The 22781-nt window shown below is 36.0% G+C and overlaps 1 protein-coding gene across 4 annotated transcripts in view; it reads right to left on the bottom strand.

Annotated features, from left to right (window-relative positions):
• Positions 1-22781, bottom strand: part of CNOT6L (CCR4-NOT transcription complex subunit 6 like) — a 111723-nt gene that overhangs the window by 31139 nt on the left and 57803 nt on the right. For all 4 annotated transcript variants that reach the window (XM_065877591.1, XM_065877593.1, XM_065877590.1 and 1 more), the window contains one exon: positions 6484-6573. In XM_065877591.1, the coding sequence (XP_065733663.1) occupies positions 6484-6573 (90 nt within the window). The remainder of the gene's footprint in view (positions 1-6483; positions 6574-22781) is intronic.

Raw genomic sequence — 22781 nt, 5'->3', positions numbered from 1 at the left:
AAAGGAAAACTACAAGACTTTGTTGCTAGCAGACCAGCCCGTATAGAATAACTAGAGGAAGCTCTCTAAACAGAAAGAACGTAACAGAAGAAACGGAACATCAAAATGGAAGGAACAGAGAATGACTAATATTAAGGATAAATATAACAGATTAACCTTCTCCGCATAAGCTTCTCAAATCGTATCTGACGGCTGAAAAAAAATTGTAACGCCTGTGTGGTACTTAGTACAGGTAGAGGAAATACTAGGGACAATAATATTTTAAAAGTGGGGAGGGTGGGGGGCTTCCCTGGTGGCGCAGTGGTTGAGAATCTGCCTGCCAATGCAGGGGACACGGGTTCGAGCCCTGGTCTGGGAGGATCCCACATGCTGTGGAGCAACTGGGCCCGTGAGCCACAATTACTGAGCCTGTGTGTCTGGAGCCTGTGCTCCACAACAACAGAGGCTGCAATAGTGAGAGGCCCGCACACCGCGATGAAGAGTGGCCCCCGCTTGCCACAACTAGAGAAAGCCCATGCACAGAAACGAAGACCCAACACAGCCATAAATAAATAAATAAATAAAAATTAAAAAAATAAAAACGTGGGGAGGGTGAAGGGACACAAATGGAAATAGGGCATCAATAATTCACTTAAAGTGATAAGACACCATTATCAATAGACTATGCTACGTATGTATATCTAAAGTTACGACTAAGAAAACTATACAAGACAATATACTCTAAAACAGCATAAATAAAATAATATGGAATCCTAAAAAAATGTTTAAGTAACCCACAAGACACCAAGAAAAGATAAATGAAGGAGAAACAAAGGAAAGAAACAGAATACAAGTATCAAAATGGCTGATTCAAGTTCTACATATCAATAATTATTTTAAAGGTACATGGTCTAATAAATACACAAATTAAATGAGTGGAATCTTGGCAGAGTAGATAAAAATCATGACATATAAGTCAACTGTACACTAATACAAGAAATTCACTTCACATACACATAGTGAAGCTGAATCTAAGAGTATGTAAACATTAAACAAACCCAAAAAAAGCAGAGTGGTTATGTTAACATCAGATAAAGTAGACTTAAGAGCAAAAAAGATACTAGGAACAAGGGAGGTTATTACACAATGATAAAAAGATCAATTCATCAAGAAGATGTAGCAATCCTAAACATGTATACATAAACAACACCACTTCAAAATACATGAAGCAAAGACTGACTAAGCTGAAAGGAGAAACAGACAAATCCACAACTATGGTTGGCAATTTCAGCACTATAACATCTGGTAAGACTACTAGATAGAAAGTTACAAAAAATATAGAGGAATTAAATACCAGCAGCAACCGGCATCATCTAATTTGCATGTGAAGTATACTCCACCCAACAAACCACAAAATATATACTTTTTTCAAGCACTCATGGAACATTCACCAAGATAGACAATAAAACAAACCTCAAGAAATTTAAAAGAATTGGAATAATACAGAATGTTTCCCAACTGGTCCCAAACTGGAATCAAACAAAAAGTTAGTAATAGACAACAGGAAATTAAGTAACATATTTCTAAATAATCCATGAGTCAAAGAGGAAGACTCAGAGGAAATTTTTTTTAAAATACACTGGACAGAATGAAAATGAAAATACAACATATCAAAATGTATGGAATACAGCTAAAGTAGTTCTGAGAGGCAAATTATAGTGTATAGTGCTACATTCTTACATTGAAAATGAGAAAAGATTTCAAATCGACAATCTAAGTTGTTACTTCAAACAAGAAAAAGAACAAAATAAACCCAAAGTAAGAAGACGGAAGAAACTACTAAGATATAGGGATACAAAAAAGTTTAACATAGAAAAAACAGAAGAAAGATATACAGTGCAAATTCTAACCAAAATAGAACTCATGCAGCTATATTTTTTCATGTAGCTATATTAATATGAAAGTAACAAGAATAGCATAATGATAAAAGCTTCAAATAACCAGAAAGATGAAACACATGAAAATATATCCTCAATATATATAATTAAAAGTTGCAAGAACTATAAGAATAAACAAATCTGTGATCAAAGTGGGATATTTTAACATAGCTCTATTAGTAATGAATAAAAACAAAGTAATCACTAAGTATATATAACACATTAAAATTAGCAAACTTTAATATACATAGGATGCTGTACCAAACAACTATAGAATTCACATTCTTTTAAAGTACATATTTAACATTTATAAAAAGTAATTAAGCATGAGCCGGCTAATATATAACATATTTTTAGAATTTAAATCAGAGTACGTTCCTTGACCACAATGGAATTAAGCTAGGAATCAAAGACAAAGAAAACTAGAAAAACTCCCCTAAAAATAAAAAAATAAACTTCTAAATGACTCATCAGTCAAAGAAGAAATGAGTGCTTGGAGAAATATGCTGAACTGAATGATAATGATACAAATTAAAACTTGAAGGATACAGCTAAAAGTCATGTTTAGAGGGAGATTTATTAATGAATATATCAGAGGAAAAAAATGTCTAAAAGTGAAAGATTTAGGTGTTATAAGAAGTTAGAAAGAAAACAGCAAATGAAACCCAAAGAAAGCAGAAAGAAAAAATAAAGAAATTACTGATAGTGGGAAAAAAAAGTATGATAGAGATGACCAAAAAAGCTAAAAATTGGTTCTTTTCTTCAAAGAAACTATTGATAAATCCCTGGACAAGACTATTCATGAAATAAATAGAGGCAACACAAACAACTAGTATCTGGAATGGAAAAGAGACATCACAATACATTAAATGGACATTAAAACCTCATAAAAAGATATTCTGAACAACTGTATGCCAGTAAATTTGAAAAATTAGATAAAATATTCAAATTACCAAAAAAAACTTTCAGAAACTGATAAAAAGAGAAATGGAAAATCAGATGAGTATTATAGTTATTAAAGAAATTAAATCAGTAATTGAAACTGCCTACAAAGGAACCCCAGGCTCAGATGTATTCTACCAAATATTTAAGAAAGAAAGAATACCAATCTGAAATAAACTCTTCTAAATAACAGAAAATGATAAAATAATCCCCCAAAACTTTAATGAGGCCAACATAACCTTTATATTAAAACTTGACAAGAAAAATTACTGGCCAGTCTCGCTCAAACACACATGCAAAAAATCCTAAGTAAAAGATGAGCAAATAGAAACAGGGATATATAAAAAGAATAGTAATATATTACAAGTTACTTGGGCTTATACCAGGAATACAAAGGTGGTAATATGAAAAACCATCAATGCAATTACCAAATTAGCAGAATAAAGGACAAAAATTTTATACTCATCTTAATAGAAAAAAAGCATTGCTAAAACTCAACATTTATTCATATTAAAAAATAACAGGGCTTCCCTGGTGGCGCAGTGGTTGAGAGTCCGCCTGCTGATGCAGGGGACACGGGTTTGTGCCCTGGTCCAGGAAGATCCCACATGCCGTGGAGCGGCTGGGCCCGTGAGCCATGGCCGCTGAGCCTGCGCGTCTGGAGCCTGTGCTCCACAACAGGAGAGGCCACAGCAGTGAGAGGCCCACGTACCGCAAAAAAATAAAAAAAAAACAGACTCTCTTAGCAAACTAGGAATAGAAGAAAATCCTTAATCTGATTAAACTATCAGTATAAAAACTACAGTGAATGGGCTTCCTTGGTGGCGCAGTGGTTGATAGTCCACCTGCCGTTGCAGGGGACACGGGTTTCGTGTGCTGTTCCGCAAGGATCCCAAATGCCGCGGAGCGGCTGGGCCCATGAGCCATGGCCGCTCAGCCTGCATGTCCAGAGCCTGTGCTCCGCAATGGGAGAAGCCACAACAGTGAGAGGCCCGCGTACCGCAAAAACAAACAAACAAACAAAAACTACAGTGAACATCCTACTTAATCATAAATTATTAAAAGCTAATAAATTATGAAATTAAATGATACCCATTATCACCACTTTTAGTTAGCAGTTTACTGGTGGTCTTAGCAAGTGCAATAAAGAAAAAGAATAAAGGATATAAGAATTAGAAAAATAATATTAAAAGTAGAATTTACAGATGATATGCTTGCGTAAATTGACATTTAAATGCATTAGGATTAAAATGAATTGAGCAAAGTGATTGAATACATATTTAGCAAGGGTTCGGCAAGGTGGGAATACCACGAAGTATACAAAACTCAATTGTACTCCACGAATCAGCAATATCCATTAAGATATTATTTATTTTCAAAAAGACTACAAAAGCATCAAAAAAGTCAATACCTAGAATAAATGTAATAAAAAACGCACAAGACCAATACACAGAAACCTAAAACTAAATAATGAGATAAATTAGAGAAGGCACAATAAATAAAAGAATATTCTACACTGTTAGATTAGAAAACCCAGTGTTGGAAACATGTCAATTCTTTCCAAAGCAATCTACAGTTGACCCTTGAACAATACAGGGGTTAGGGGCCCTGACTCCTGTACAGTCAAAAATTTGCATATAACCTTACAGTCAGCCCTTCATATCCACGGTTCCACATCCACAGATTCAAACAAACGTGGATCCTATAGAGCCTATTTTTGAAAAAAAAATCTGCATATAAGTGGACCCGTGCAGTTCAAACCTGTGTTGTTCAAGAGTCAACTGTATCCCCAATCAAAATCCCTACATTTGGGTGAGAGGAGAAATTTGAAAAGCTGTTTCTAGCAATTTTAATGAAAATACAAGGCAAAAGAAGCATGGGGCCAAAACTAGCCAAGACTTTATAATCAAATCAAGAGGGAAGACTTACTCTACTGTATCTCAAAACATTTTATAAAACTGCCATAATTAACAACAATGTTATACTGCCATAAAGACTAGAGGAAGAGAACAAAAAAATAGAGAATCTAGAAATACCATAAAAACACTGATGATTCATGACAAAGATGGCACAAAAAAACAGTAATGAAAGGACAGTCTTTTCAATAAATGGCTAAGGGTTAATTTAATACACACATGGAAAAACTGACTCCTGTGTTACACAAGCTCAATTCTGGGAAGACTATAGCTCTAAGTGTTGCAAGTAAAAAATGGAGTTTTTAGATACTAACATAGGAGAATACATTCATGAGCTTGAGGTAGAGAAAAATTCTTAAAGAGAACACAAAAGCAGTACCACACTAGGAAGATCAATAAAGCAGAGTATGTTAAATTTTTTCTTTCATCAGGAGACAAATTAAGAGAGTGGAAAAGCAACAAGAGCACCAGAAAAGGTATTTGCAACATATGTATCAACAAACAGCTTATATCTAAAACACATGAAAAACTCCTTAAAAATTACACACACACACCACACATGCCATATGGCTGGGTCAACAGGCTATATCCATAGAAACAAGAGATACTTAATTTTTAAACAAGAAGGAAATAACATACACATGAGGCTATATCCATAGAGACAAGAGATACTTAATTTTTAAACAAGAAGGAAATAACATACACATGCTTTGTATACAACTTAACAGCCACATATTCTTACTTTCTTACTAAAAGGACTTCTCTAATAAATTTGTTATCTCTCTCTCATCAATCAACAAAAAAACTTTTAAATTACATTAATTTGATTTCACCTTATTGTAAATCTTACGATTTTTTAAAATTTTGTATGTAGGTGGGTGTCTTCTATAATACAATTTAAAAGAGTACAGCCAAAATATTGTGATGATGGCCTCTATTGGGATCTAGATTTCTCTAGCTATGTTTTAAGATTCTGTATTTTAGAAAGGTATTATTCCAAGGAAAATATCTGAATTTAGTAGCATCTCCATTCTTTTCAATATATTTTCAGTGTTTAAACAAACAAACAAGTTTTAAGTCAAATACTTAATACCTTTCTTACATTAAAAATTTTTCATTTGGAATACCACTATTTTGATCAGATGAATCTGGTGTTCTTAATTAGAATCTTGCTTTCAAAATTTCCACAGATGTGTAGTGAATCAAACAAGTCATTTCATTCATGAAAAATGTGCACAATATGCGGGTTCCAAACATTCTGCATCAAATTCAAACAATTGATAACTATGTATCTTTGTGATTAAGAACAAGACAATCTTGAGTTCACAGCTCTGGCATTAATCAGCTGTGTACTTAGGTAAATTACTTTATTCTCTGAATCTCAGAATTTGCATCTGTATAATGCCAGTAAAAATTCCTACCTCCTAGATTCCTAAAAAGATTCAATAAGATAATGTAACTAATGATCCTAACATAAAGCACTCAGTACGTGAAAAGAAGAATGTCCCACTACCATGGAATATACTAATGCCAGGAACTTCAATCCTATAAGCAGTTATAAAACAATGGTCAGATGCCTCCAATAAAACAATTTTAAAAATAATAATAACAACAACTAAAAAAACATGGTCAGAAGCTCTTAAGCAACATGTGATCTATTAGCTAACGGTAATATCTGTAGAGTTTACTGCTTTGTCATTAATATTTACCTGCAAGATTGTCAAGCATGAAGTTCAGTAGCTTTCGGGTTCCATCTGGGTCCTGGTATAAATTGAGAATATCCTGTGATAAAGGATTGCCTAAAGACAAAGAGAAAAATAAAATCTGTAAGAGTTACAATTGGAAGACAAAACAAATATACACTATAAAACAAAATACTAATTTTCTAAAGTGAATTTTACTATACTTAATCTGTTACATAAATTTAAAGAAATCATAGGAACTAAATATTCTTTGTTGAGCAAGTCATAAAGAAAAACTTCAAAAGAATTATTTCTTTCCAGACTTCAGTTTATACTGTATACCTGTAATTTGGGTGTGTCAAAATCATATATATACATACATACACACACACACACACACACACACACATACACATATCAATCTTGGTCAGTTCTGAAGTAATATCAAAACTTGGCACCCTTAAGTAACCCATAGGTTCTACATTTATCTTTGAAGATAATACTCTAACTGAAAGAAAAACAGCCTTGTATGAGAAAGAACGAGTGATATAAACGAGGGTCTCCCTAATTAGAATACTTATACTACACATGGAGAAAAGTAAGGTATTTCAGGTGAAAAGAAAACCTATAATTACCAAGATGAGTTAATGAAATGTAGAGGGAAATAAGAATTTTTTTTATGACAGTGATCAGGGGTATATGAATACTGAGAGTACAGATTTATAAAATTTCAAAAAACAAACTACTGTTAACAGTCTATATATTCTCTTAAGAAATAAAGGAGGTATTTATTAAGACAAGCATGCAAAACTAGTCTAGCAAACAGATTTGAAAAATTGAAGACCTTTCAGAAATGAAGTTTCTAACTATTAAAACAAAATCTTTGGAGGAAGACGGGAAGATGGCGGAAGAGTAAGATGCGGAGATCACCTTCCTCCCCAAAGATACACCAGAAATACATCTACACGTGGAACAACTCCTACAGAACACCTACTGAACACTGGCAGAAGACCTCAGACCTCCCAAAAGGCAAGAAACTCCCCACGTACCTGCGTAGGGCAAAAGAAAAAAGAATAAACAGAGACAAAAGGATAGGGACAGGACCTGCACCAGTGGGAGGGAGCCGTGAAGGAGGAAAGGTTTCCACACAGAAGACCCTTCGCGGGCGGAGACTGCGGGAGGTGGAGGGGGGAAGCACAGCAAGAGGGGTGAGGAAGGCAAAGCACACAGATTCCCACACAGAGTATCGGTGCCGATCGGCACTCACCAGCCCAGAGAGGCTTGTCTGCTCACCCGACGGGGCGGGTGGGGCTGCGAGCTGAGGCTCAGCCTTCGGTCAGAGCGCAGGGAGAGGACTGGGGTTGGCAGCGTGAACACAGGCGGAAGGGGGTTAGTGCGCCACGGCTGGCCAGGAGGGAGTGCGGGAAAAGTCTAGACCTGCCAAAGAGGCAAGAAACTTTTTTTTCCCCTCTTTGTTTCCTGGTGCGCGAGGAGAGGGGATTAAGAGCACTGCTTAAAGGAGCTCCAGAGATGGGCGCGAGCCGCGGCTAAAAGTGCAGACCCCAGAGACGGGCATGAGACGCTAAGGCTGCTGCTGCCACCACCAAGAAGCCTGTGTGTGAGCACAGGTCACTATCCACAGCCCCCTTCCCAGAAGCCTGTGCAGCTCGCCACTGCCAGGGTCCCGGGATCCAAGGACAACTTCCCGGGGAGAATGCACGGCACGCCTCAGGCTGGTGCAACGTCACGCTGGCCTCTGCCACCGCAGGCTCGCCCCGCACTCCGTGCCCCTCCCTCCACCCCCCCACCGGCCTGAGTGAGCCAGAGCCCCCCGAAGCAGCTGGTTCTTTAACCCCGTCCTGTCTGAGTGAAGAACAGACGCCCTCTGGCAACCTACACGCAGAGGCGGGTCCAAATCCAAAGCTGAGAACCTGGGAGCTGTGAGAACAAAGAAGACAAAGGGAAATCGCCCCAGCAGCCTCAGAAACAGCAGATTAAAGATGCACAATCAACTTTATGTACCCTGCATCTGTGGAATACATGAATAGAAAACGAATCATCCCAAATTAAGGAGATGGGCTTTGAGAGCAAGATTTATGATTTTTTTCCCCTTTTCCTCTTTTTGAAAGTGTGTATGTGCATGCTTCTGTGTCAGATTTTGTCTGTATAGCTTTGCTTCCACCATTTGTCCTAGGGTTCTATCCGTGCGTTTTCGTTTTTAAAAAAATTTTTTTATTATTTTTTATTTTAATAACTTTATTATATTTTATCTTACTTTATTTTATTTTACTTTATCTTCTTTCTTTCCTTCCTTCCCTACTTTAGACAACAAATCATCCCAAATTGAGGAGGAAGACTTTGAGAGCAAGATTTATGATTTTCTCCTTTTCCTCTTTTTGTGAGTGTGTATGTGTATGCTTCTGTGTGAGATTTTGTCACTATAGCTTTGCTTCCACCATTTGTCCTAGGGTTCTATCCGTCCGTTTTTTTGTTTTCTTTAAATTTTTTTTCTTAATAATTATTTTTTATTATACTAACTTTATTATATTTTATCTTACTTTATTTTATTTTACTTTATCTTCTTTCTTTCTTTCATTCTTTTCTTTTCTTTCTTCTACTAATTCTTTCTTTCTACTTTTGCTCCCGTTTATTCTGAGCCGTGTGGATAAAAGGCTCCTGGTGCTACAGCCAGGAGTCAGTGCTGTGCCTCTGAGGTGGGAGAGCCAACTTCAGGACACTGGTCCACAAGAGACCTCCCTGATCCACATAATATGAAATGGCGAAAATCTCCCAGAGATCTCCATCTCAACACCAGAACCCAGCTTCACCCAATGACCAGCAAGCTACAGTGCTGGACAACCTATGCCAAACAACTAACAAGACAGGAACACAACCCCACCCATTAGCAGAGAGGCTGCCTAAAATCATAATAAATCCACAGACACCCCAAAACACACCACCAGACATGGACCTGCCCACCAGAAAGATAAGATCAAGCCTGACCCACCAGAACACAGGCACTAGTCCCCTCCACCAGGAAGCCTACACAACCCACTGAACGAACCTTAGCCACTGGGAACAGACACCAAAAACAACGGGAACTACGAACCTGCAGCCTGCAAAAAGGAGATCCCAAACACAGTAAGATAAGCAAAATGAGAAGACAGAAAAACACACAGCAGATGAAGGAGCAAGATAAAAACCCACCAGACCTAACAAATGAAGAGGAAATAGCCAGTCTACCTGAAAAAGAATTCAGAATAATGATAGTAAAGATGATCCAAAATCTTGAAAATAGAATACACAAAATGCAAGAAACATTTAACCAGAACCTAGAAGAACTAAAGATGAAACAAACAACAATGAAGAACACAATAAATGAAATTAAAAATACTCTAGATGGGATCAATAGCAGCATAACTGAGGCAGAAGAAGGGATAAGTGACCTGGAAGATAAAACAGTGGAAATAACTACTGCAGAGCAGAATAAAGAAAAACGAATGAAAAGAACTGAGGACAGTCTCAGAGACCTCTGGGACAACATTAAACGCACCAACAGTCTAATTATAGGGGTTCCAGAAGAAGAAGAGAAAAAGAAAGGGACTGAGAAAATATTTGAAAACATTATAGTTGAAAACTTCCCTAATATGGGAAAGGAAATAGTTAATCAAGTCCAGGAAGCACAGAAAGTCCCATACAGGATAAATCCAAGGAGAAATATGCCAAGACACATATTAATCAAACTGTCAAAAATGAAATACAAAGAAAACATATAAAAGCAGCAAGGGAAAACCAACAAATAACACACAAGGGAATCCCCATAAGGTTAACAGCTGATCTTTCAGCAGAAACTCTGCAAGCCAGAAAGGACTGGAAGGACATATTTAAAGTGATGAAGGAGAAAAAGCTGCAACCAAGATTACTCTACCCAGCAAGGATCTCATTCAGATTTGATGGAGAAATTGAAACCTTTACAGACAATCAAAAGGTGAGAGAGTTCAGCACCACCAAACCAGCTTTACAACAAACGCTAAAGGAACTTCTCTAGGCAAGAAACACAAAAGAAGGAAAAGACCTACAATAACGAACCCAAAACAACTAAGAAAATGGGAATAGGAACACACATATCGATAATTACCTTAAATGTAAATGGACTAAATGCTCCCACCAAAAGACACAGATTGGCTGAATGGATACAAAAACAAGACCCATATATATGCTGTCTACAAGAGACCCACTTCAGACCTAGAGACACATACAGACTGAAAGTAAGGGGATGGAAAAAGATATTCCATGCAAATGGAAACCAAAAGAAAGCTGGAGTAGCAGTTCTCATATCAGACAAATAGACTTTAAAATAAAGACTATTAGAAGAGACAAAGAAGGACACTACATAATGATCAAGGGAATGATCCACAAAGAAGATATAACAATTGTAAATATTTACACACCCAACATAGGAGCACCTCAATACATAAGGCAAATACTAAAAGCCATAAAGGGGAAAATCCACAGTAACACATTCATAGTAGGGGACTTTAACACCACACTTTCACCAATGGACTGATCATCCAAATGAAAATAAATAAGGAAACACAAGCTTTACATGATACATTAAACAAGATGGACTTAATTGATATTTATAGGAAATTCCATCCCAAAACAACAGAATACACTTTCTTCTCAAGTGCTCATGGAACATTCTCCAGGATAGACCATATCTTGGGTCACAAATCAAGCCTTGGTAAATTTAAGAAAATTGAAATTGTATCAAGTATCTTTTCTGACCACAATGCTATGAGACTAGATATCAATTACAGGAAAATATCTGTAAAAAATACAAACATCTGGAGGCTAAACAATACACTACTTAATAACGAAGTGATCACTGAAAAAATCGAAGAGGAAATCAAAAAATACCTAGAAACAAATGACAATGCAGACATGACAACCCAAAATCTATGGGATGCAGCAAAAGCAGTTCTGAGAGGGAAGTTTATAGCAATACAATCCTACCTTAAGAAACAGGAAACATCTCGAATAAACAACCTAACATTGCACCTAAAGCAATTAGAGAAAGAAGAACAAAAAAACCCCAAAGTTAGCAGAAGTAAAGAAATCATAAAAATCAGATCAGAAATAAATGAAAAAGAAATGAAGGAAATGATAGCAAAGATCAATAAAACTAAAAGCTGGTTCTTTGAGAAGATAAACAAAATTTATAAACTATTAGCCAGACTCATGAAGAAAAGGGAGAAGACTCAAATCAACAGAATTAGAAATGAAAAAGGAGAAGTAACAACTGACACTGCAGAGATACAAAGGATAATAAGAGATTACTACAAGCAACTCTTTGCCAATAAAATGGACAACCTGGAAGAAATGGACAAATTCTTAGAAATGCACAACCTGCCAAGACTGAATCAGGAAGAAACAGAAAATATGAACAGAGCAATCACAAGCACTGAAATTGAAACTGTGATTAAAAATCTTCCAACAAACAAAAGCCCAAGACCAGATGGCTTCACAGGCGAATTCTATCAAATATTTAGAGAAGAGCTAACACCTATCCTTCTCAAACTCTTCCAAAATATAGCAGATGGAGGAACACTCCCAAACTCATTCTACAAGGCCACCATCACCCTGATAGCAAAACCAGGCAAGGATGTCACAAAGAAAGAAAACTACAGGCCAATATCATTGACGAACATACATGCAAAAATCCTCAACAAAATACTAGCAAACAGAATCCAACAGCACATTAAAAGGATCATACACCATGATCAACTGGGGTTTATTCCAGGAATGCAAGGATTCTTCCACATACGCAAATCAATCAACGTGATACACCATATTAACAAGTTGAAGGAGAAAAACCATATGATCATCTCAATAGGTGCAGAGAAAGCTTTCGACAAAATTCAACACACATTTATGATAAAAACCTTGCAGAAAGTAGGCATAGAGGGAACTTTCCTCAACATAATAAAGGCCATATATGACAAACCCACAGCCAACATCGCCCTCAATGGTGAAAAACTGAAACCATTTCCACTAAGATCAGGAACAAGGCAAGGTTGACCACTCTCACCACTATTATTCAACATAGTTTTGGAAGTTTTAGTCCCAGCAATCACAGAAGAAAAGGAAATAAAAGGAATCCAAATTGGAAAAGAAGAAGTAAAGCTGTCACTGTTTGCAGATGACATGATACTATACATAGAGAATCCTAAAGATGCTATCAGAAAACTACTAGAGCTAATCAATGAATTTGGTAAAGTTGCAAGATACAAAATTAATGCACAGAAATCTCTTGCATTCCTATACACTAATGATGAAATATCTGACAGTGAAATTAAGGAAACACTCCCATTTACTATTGCAACAAAAAGAATAAAATACCTACGAATAAACCTACCTAGACAGGCAAAAGACGTGTGTGTATGCAGAAAACTATAAGACAGTGATGAAAGAAATTAAAGGTGATAACGAACAGTTGGAGAGATATATACCATGTTCTTGGATTGGAAGAATCAACATTGTGAAAATGACTATACTACCCAAAGCAATCTACAGATTCAGTGCAATCCCTGTCAAACTACCAATGGCATTTTCCACAGAACTAGAACAAAAAATTTCACAATTTGTATGGAAACACAAAAGATCCCGAATAGCCAAAGCAATCTTGAGAAAGAAAAATGGAGCTGGAGGAATCAGGCTCCTGGGCTTCAGACTGTACTACAAAGCTACAGTAATCAAGACAGTATGGTACTGGCACAAAAATAGAAAGCCAGATCAATGGAACAGGATAGAAAGCCCAGAGATAAACCCATGCACATACGGTCACCTTATTTTTGATAAAGGAGGCAAGAATATACAATGGAAAAAAGACAGCCTCTTCAGTAAGTGGTGCTGGGAAAACTGGACAGCTACATGTAAAAGAATGAAATTAGAACACTCCCTAATACCATATACAAAAATAAACTCAAAATGGATTAAAGACCTAAATGTAAGGCCAGATACTATAGAACTCTTAGTGGAAAACATAGGCAGAACACTCTATGACATAGGTCACAGCAAGATCCTTTTTGATCCACCTCCTAGAGAAATGGAAATAAAAACAAAACTAAACAAATGGGACCTAATGAAACTGCAAAGCTTTTGCACAGCAAAGGAAACCATAAACAAGACCAAAAGAAAACCCTCAGAATGGGAGAAAATATTTGCAAATGAAGCAACTGAGAAAGGATTAATTTCCAAAATTTACAAGCAGCTCACGCAGCTCAATAACAAAAAAACAAACAACCCAATCCAAAAATGGGCAGAAGACCTAAATAGACATTTCTCCAAAGAAGATATGCAGACTGCCAACAAACACATGAAAGAATGCTCAACATCATTAATCATGAGAGAAATGCAAATCAAAACTACAATGAGATCTCATCTCACACCAGTCAGAATGGCCATCATCAAAAAATCTATAAACAATAAATGCTGGAGAGGGTGTGGAGAAAAGGGAGCACTCTTGCACTGCTGGTGGGAATGTGAATTGGTACAGCCACTATGGAGAACACTATGGAGGTTCCTTAAAAAACTACAAATAGAACTACCATATGACCCAGCAATCCCACTACTGGGCATATACCCTGAGAAAACCATAATTCAAGAAGAGTCATGTACCAAAATGTTCGTTGCAGCTCTATTTACTATAGCCTGGAGATGGAAAGAACCTAAGTGTCCATCATTGGCTGAATGGATAAAGAAGATGTGGCACATATATACAATGGAATATTACTCAGCCATAAAAAGAAACGAAATTGAGCTATTTGTAATGAGGTGGATAGACCTAGAGTCTGTCATACAGAGTGAAATAAGTCAGAAAGAGAAAGACAAATACCGTATACTAACACATATATATGGAATTTAAGAAAAAAAAAACGTCATGAAGAACCTAGTGGTAAGACAGGAATAAAGACACAGACCTACTAGAGAATGGACTTGAGGATATGGGGACGGGGAAGGGTAAGCTGTGACAAAGTGAGAGAGAGGCATGCACATACATACACTACCAAACGTAAGGTAGATAGCTAGTGGGAAGCAGCCGCATAGCACAGGGAGATCAGCTCGGTGCTTTGTGACCACCTAGAGGGGTGGGATAGGGAGGGTGGGAGGGAGGGAGACGCAAGAGGGAAGAGATATGGGGACACATGTATATGTATAACTGATTCACTTTGTTATAAAGCAGAAACTAACACACCATTGTAAAGCAATTGTACTCCAATAAAGATGTGAAAAAAAAATCTTTAATGCAACACACACCAATCAGAATAGCTAAAATTAAAACGCAATGAGCAACGAAGTGGTTAGAAAGAATGTGAAGTACCTGGAACTCTCAGAAGTTGCTGGTGAAAGTGTAAAATAGTACAACTATAGTGAAAATCTGGTTAGTAGCTTCCAACTGACTTGAAAGTGGGAAAAAGAAACTTCCTGGGTTGATGGAAATGTTCTACATCTTGAGTTACGCAGTTACTTTTGTCAAAATTAGTCAAGCAGCATACTTAAGTATTTGGGTATTTTACTGTATGTAATTATAATTCAATAAAGTACTAGGGGAAAAAAACATGAGTGAGTTAGGCAGTAGATGACATACAGCTGAAAATAAAGTAAGTGAACAGGAAAACTATATTCAAAGAAATTACCCAGAATGCATCACTGAGCATCAAGAAAATGTAAAATATGAGACAATAAAAATATGGGAGTTAGAATAAGAAATCTTAATATACGTTGAATTGGAGCTCTAGAAAGAGAGAACAGTACTTTGGTTTCTGGTCTGACGTGTAAAGAGACTGGAAGTTGTCACTCCCACCTCCACAACTGAGGTCACAGGGCAAACTGCTGTCCTGAACACAAGCAGGGCCCCACACTTTGCTGCATTTTACTCCCGGGGGTCCTACTGGGTTCTCACTATAAAGACTGGAGAAAACCCCCCCCCGTGCTTCTGTTAGTGGAGAGGGAAAGTAATGTTCTCCTTAACCAATTCTGCCCACAGGGAAACCATTTTACCAGAGTACAACCAAGTGGGGTTTTACCAAAGCCTAACCAACCCAATATTTCTCTTATCCCACTCCAGCCCCCTCTAGTGTGTGGGGAGGGAGGATACCCAACTCAGACTCACCAAAAGACTGAGACCTAATCATAGGACTAGAGGACTCTTCCTCTCCTTCACACTTCATCACATCAATAGAGCTCCTATATAACAGAGGGTTAGAGCTCAAGAACTGCAAGCCTCAGACCCTAGCTAAAGAGTCTCTGGGCAAACCCAAGGATAACAGAGGCGACAAAAACAAGGACATGAGAGGAAATTTTGGACTCTGACACACAGATGGAATAAACAGTAAACACATTCTGACTCCTAGCCAGAAGGAGATTAGAGAGAGAGAAGAAATAAGAGAGGCAATATTCAAAAAGAAAAAGGCTGCAAACTTTCAAAAGCTAACTTTTTAAAAATTGAATAAACTGATACAAGAAGCACAACATATACAAAGAAGTTTACGAAAACTTTCATTTTACGTTGTACGGCAAACTAGAGAATGCCAATGGCAAATACAAGACTTTAAAACCAGATAGGGAAAAAGGATCAATTACTTCTAAAGAAAAAAATATGAGAATGCCAATAAAATTCATTAACAACAGAATACAGTACAGTAACAATACAGTAGAATAATATCTCTAAAGAGTTGCAAGATGGTATTTGAGACTTTAATACTCCTCTACCAGGCACCAATATAAAAAGTAGACAGAAAATCAACAAAGATGAAGAATACCCTAACAACACTGTTAAACAACTAACTGATATCTATATAATACTCTACTCAAAAACACGAAGATATACATTCTTTTCAAATACACATGAATATTCACCAAGAGAGACCATACTTTGGGCCAGGAAACAAACTATAACATATTTAAATGAAATGAAATCACACAAAGCATACTATCTGACCATAACAAAACTAGAAACTGACAACAGACAGACATCTGGAAAATCCCCAAGTACTTTGATACAACTAAATCAGTGTTTAGAGGAAAATTTATAGTATCAAATGCTTATATTAGAAAAATCTAAAATCAGTGACCTAACCTCCATATTAAGAATCTAAAAAATAAAAGAGCAAATACACCCCCAAAGAAACCAAAAGGAAGGAACTAATAAAGAGCCAAAATCTATAAAATCTAAAATAGGAAAACAACAGATTACTACTGAACCCAAAAGATGGTACTTTGAAAGAGGCAATAAAATTGACAAACCTCTCTTTGACCAGGACAAAAAGACACAAACTGTAAACATAAAAGATGAAAGATGGAACAGCCCTTGATACATTAAAAGGATAGAGAATATTTAAAAATATTTATGTGCATAAATTCAACAACTTAGAAGAAATGAAAAAGTTCCTTCTAAGACAGAAACTACCACACCTCAAAAAGAAATGGATAGAGAACAGCAAAAATGGCAGAGAAGAACTCCAAAATTTTGCCCCTCCACAAAAGCAGTATCAAAACCCAAAAAAGCTAGCAAAAATTGCAGACTCAACTATTTCAGAACTGTGGAAATTAACTAAATGATTACGTCAACCCAGGGGGTATTCATTCAAGAAAAAAAGGACAGTGATTTGTAGAGTTTTAAACCTTCTCCTGGTCTCTCATTGCCAGGGCAGCTTGGCAGCCACTGGAGCAACCAAAACTGAGCTGGAGCACTCTCAAAGCCTCATTCCCAAACACTAGTCATTATCTGACCTGTGTGGTGGTTCCTCTACTCTTGCATAGCGTTAAAAGACTTCTTCCTGGAGGGGAAGGAGGAAACTATCACGGAAAAATGTTTTAAATTTGTAGGTGTCCAAGGTCATGGAAACAGCTGGGGCAAACAACTGACTAACCAAAAAGCTTAAAAGGAAAAACTTGGGAATGAGATGTCAGTACGTGCTCCAAAAAGCTCTGACATACTCCTGGGACTCTAGAAGGTCATATGGACATGGAGGCCTATGCACATGCTTAGGAAAGACCTAAAAATAGCCTAAGCTCTCACCTCTGTCTGACCTTGAGGCTTTGCAATGAAGGAAGTGAAGGACAAGGTGGAGTTATAAACTTCTTGGCTGAGTAATGAAGGTGAGCCCCAAAACACACACCAAGCCACTTGGCCAGGAGTGGGAGACTTACTGTTTACAGGCAGTTAAGGAAATCTCTGTCCAACCATTAGCTGACCATAAACTGAATAAAAAGACTTCAATGGCCACACATGACAAAGCATACAAAATTTATAGAATTAGTTCTGAAAAGTCACTAAAGCAACAAACAACAAATAAAACAAGCAGCAACAACAGACAACCCTGGGAAGGGGAGAGAGTCTAATTCCAAAGTTGCTGCATTATTTTAAATGTCCAGTTCTTAACGAAAAAAAAAAACCCTATGAAACATACAAAGAAACAAGAGAGTATGTCCCATACAAACGGAGAAGAGCCATCAATAAAAACTGTCCCTAAGAACACTAAAAAGTGTACCCAAGGACTTAATAGAAAACACTTTGAAAATCCAGTATTTTAGTATGCTTAAAGAGCTGAAGAAAACCATGTCTAAAGAATTAAAATGAAGTATGAGAATGATATCTCACCAAACAGAGAATATCAAAAAAGAAACCGAAATTATAAAAAGGGACCAAATAGAAATTATAAAACAAAACAAAATCACTAGAAGGGCTCAAGAGCAGTATTGAACAGGTAGAAGAAAAGATCTGTGACCCTGAAGAGAGGTTAGTTGAAGTTACACAGCCTGAAGAAAAAAGAATGAAGAAAAATTAACAGAGCTCAGAGATCTATCAGACAACAAGCGTACCAACATATGCAAAATGGGAGTCCCAGAAGTCCCAGAGGAAGAGAAAAAAGAACAGGGAAAAAATGGTCAAAAGATCCCAAATTTAATGAAAAGCATTAATAGAAGAAGAAGCTCAATAAACTCCAAGTAAAATAAAATGTAAGTGAGATCTACTCCTGGACAAATTATAATAAAACTGTACAAAGTCAAAGACAGAAAGAGAATTTTGAAAGCTCTAAGACAGAAGTGACTCATGGTATACAGATCCTCAAAATAAGATTAACAGCTGGTTTCTCATCAGAAACCATGGAGGCCCAAAGGCAGTAGAATAACATATTCAAAGTACTGAATAAGTTTACAAATGTTGCAAGGGATAAGGTCAATATACTTTTAAATGAATTGTGTTTTAATTCTATAAAATATCAATGAATAACTGGAAAATTTTAAAGTAGTACCATTTACAATAGCATCAAATATCAAATAAGTAGCAAATCCAGCAACAATATATAAATCTAGCAAAATATTTGTAAGATCTGCATGCTGAAAACTACAAAACATAAAAAAAAATAAAGAAGACCTGAGTAAATAGAGAGGTACACTGTATTCACAGATTGGAAGACTCAGTATTAAGTCTCAAGATTAACAAACTGATTCTTCCTCCAAACTGATCTACATATTCAATACAATTCAAATAAAAATTCTAGCAGGATATTTTGCAAAAATCATAATCTGATTCTAAAACATATGGAAATGCAAAGCATTTAGAGGTGTCAACACAATTTTGAAAAATAACTACAGAGTTGGAGAACACATACTATATAATCTCAGGGCTTACCACAAAGCTGCAGCAATTAAACATTTTGGTATTGGCATAGATCAGTGGACAGTTTATATATCTAGCAGTAGACCCACCCACATAAATATGCGTCTAATGAATTTTGACAAAGTTGCAAGAAAATCCACGTGGAAAGCATAATCTTTTCAATAAATAGTGCTTGGAATGACTGGATGTACATATGCAAAAGAACTAACTTTGTACCATACTTACGAAAATTAACTTAAAACAGACCACAGACCTATATGAAAAACCTAATTATAAAATTTCTAGAAGAAAATCTTCATGTACTTGGATGAGACAGATACATCTTAGATGTACTTGGGTGAGGTAAATACATCTTCGGTGTATTTGGTAAATACACCAAAGACATAATCCATAGATGAAAACAAGTGATAAATGGGACCGCATCAAAATGGAAAATTGCTCTTTAAAAGGCCCTGTAAAGAAAGTAAACATACAAGCCACAGACTGGGAGAAAACATCTGCAAAACATACTTTAAAAAGGACTTAAATCCAAAACATATAATAAACTCTCAAAATCTCAGTAATTAGAAAAAAGGCAACTCAATAATAAAACTAGGCAAAAGATGTGAATAAATACTTCCTTCACCAACGAAGACATACAGATGGCAAATAAACACATGAAAAGTATAATTACTCATTAGAGAAATGACAAGCTAAACCAAAATGATATTACATCCTACTAGAATGAAAAATTTTTTTTAAAAATTGATAATACCAAGAAGTACTGACAAGGATGCACAGCCAACTAAAACTCTCTCATATTTTTGGCAGGAATACAAAATGATAAATCCACTACATTGGATTATTAGACAAACAGTCTGGCAGTTTCTTATGAAGTCCAACATACACTTACCATACCACCTGGCAGTTCCAGTCCTAGGTATTTACCCAAGTAAAATAAAACTTACTTCACACAGAAATCTATACAAATGTTTACAGTGCCTTTATTCTTAATCACTCATAACTGGAAACAACCCAAATGTCCTTCAACTTGTGAATAGATAAAAATCGGTGGTATATCCACACAATCGGATACTACTCGGCAACAGAAATGAGCTACTGAAATACACAAGACAGATGAACCTCAAACACATTATGTTAAATGAAAGAATCCAGACTCAAAAGGCTACATACTATGTTTCTATATATGACATTCTGGAAAAGTAGTTGCCAAGGGCTAAGAGTGGGAGAAGGTGTTGACTTCAATGAACACAAATGAATTTTGGAGGGTGACAGAACAGTTCTATTTCTCAATTGTAGTGGTGGTTATGCAACTGCATACATCTGTCAACATTCACCAAGTGTGAATGTCTGTCAACAAAGAGGTCAATTTTACTACATACATATAGTTCAGTAAAAAAGTTGCTCAGAATTTAATTTTTCAAAAATATATTCAAGGTATAATTTCAAGAGTGACCACTGAGAGTCCAGAAATAGAATGTACAAATCCCACACCAACAGAAGTATATAGATCAAGAAACAAACAAGGGGGGAAAAAATCTGTTTTTAGAAAGGCAAAAAGAAAACAAAAAATCACACAAAGAATGGAATCAAAAAGTAGGATGGCAACCAGACAAAAATATCAATAATTGCAATAGAGGTAAGGCAATTGGTCTGAACCCACACATTAAAATAAAGTCAGACTGGATTAAAAAAAAAGACCAGTTATATACTTTTTGTAAGAGACACACCTAAGCATAAGTACACAGAAAGGTTGAAAGTAAACAAAGGAGAAAAGATGTATTATACAAACATTAACCAAAAGAAAACTTGCATAGCTATATGAGACAAAAAAGATTGTAAGATGAAAACCCTAACAGGAGGCTCATGACCTAATATCAGGTTCAATTTACCAGAAGGTACAGCAATATATAGGCATAGTTGGTATACCTAATAAAATAAACTCAAAGGCTATAAGCAAAAGCTGACTGAACTACATGGGGAAATGAACAAATTCAGCATTTAAATGGAAATTTTAGCATATATACCTTAATTATTAAAAGAGCAAACAGTCAAAAATTTATAAAGATACAGAAAATATGAGGAACACAGCTAACAAATTTGATCTAATGGAGAAACATATAGATCTGTACCTAACAATTAGAGAAACAATACTCTTTTCAGATGCAGTAAAACATTTATAAAAATTGATCGCATACCAGCCCATAAAGCAGGAATCAACAAATGTAAAAGAACTGGTTCATACAGGTTACCCTAACTGCCTATAATGCAATTAAGTTTAAATTTAACAATAAAGAAAGGTAAATTTAAAATCACATGTGCATGGAAATTTTAAATAACTGATGAGTCAAAGAAGATATGATAACCTATATTAATAATACTTAGGCAAAAATGATGAGAATATTTCATATCAAAATCATGGGATGCCAAATAAATTTATAGTCTTGCCAAAAAAATTTATGGCCTTAACTGCTTATATTTATTTGAAAATAAGGAAATCTAAATATGAATAAGCCATATATCCAACTTAAAAAGAGAAAAAAGGAAAAAACTATAATAAATCCAAACAAAACAATAAAGAAAAACAGAAACAAAGCAGTTTTTAAAAAATAAAAGCCAATATTGACTCACTGAAAAGAACATAACTGACAAATCTCTGGGGAGACTAAATCAGAAAAAAGAAAGCACAAATAATCTTACTAATGAAGAAGGGGGTAATATAAACAAGAGTCTAAAAATATATCAAGAGAATATTATGAACATTTTTATGCAAATTTGAAAACTTTAAAAAGCTGAAAAATTCCAGTATTACATATACAGTCCAAAAAAACAGACTCTTCAGCAATTAGAAAGACTCAATGATTCTTATAACTACAAATACATTGAGGTGATAGTTCCACCAGGCAATGGTAGTTTTATAGTCTTGTTCCACCAAGATTTCAAGGAACAGATTAATTCAATATTATACAAACTCTTTGAGAAAACTGAGTAAGAACAGTAAGAACACATGTCTATCTTATTCATGAACATACATGAAAAATTCCTTTAAAAAGTTATTGTGAAAGGCAGTCTGTCAGGGTCCCTGTGCTTCCCCCCCCCTTCATTCTTTGTGAGTGCAACAGATTCTGAGACTTATCTGTCTCTTGATACTGAGCAGTTTCTATAGCTAGTTAAATAGGGAACTAAACAGGTCAAGGCAACCAGAGCAATACTTCCATATAACTCTTTGTACCCCTGGAGAAGCAGGATTAGTTGTTTTGTTTTGGTTTTTTTGCAGCTAGCTACAATATTTGCTGCTTGCTTGAAAAGTGCTGCACCTTTGGACTTAGATTACTCAATTGCAATGCAAACTCTTTGTGTATACAGCATGTGTCTGGGTCCACCTTGTTGCTTGAGTGATAACGTTCTTTGTCTCTGACCCAAGAGTCTCATGTCTTCTACCATTATCCATGAAGCAATAATTGGCTAACTTATTAGCTTGTAATAGGGTAAAATCTCAGAGCCTTAACAGTTCTTGACAAACACTATCAAAATAAATCCAGCAGTGTATAAAAGCACCAAGTTGGGTTTACCTCAGGAATCCAAGTGTGGTTTAAAGGGGCAGGTCAGGGGGACGCTTACATATAATTTACCACTT

This window comes from Phocoena phocoena, chromosome 5, assembly GCF_963924675.1.
Source record: "Phocoena phocoena chromosome 5, mPhoPho1.1, whole genome shotgun sequence".
NCBI classification, from domain to species: Eukaryota; Metazoa; Chordata; class Mammalia; order Artiodactyla; family Phocoenidae; genus Phocoena; species Phocoena phocoena.
This window is presented reverse-complemented; position numbering and strand designations above follow the sequence as displayed.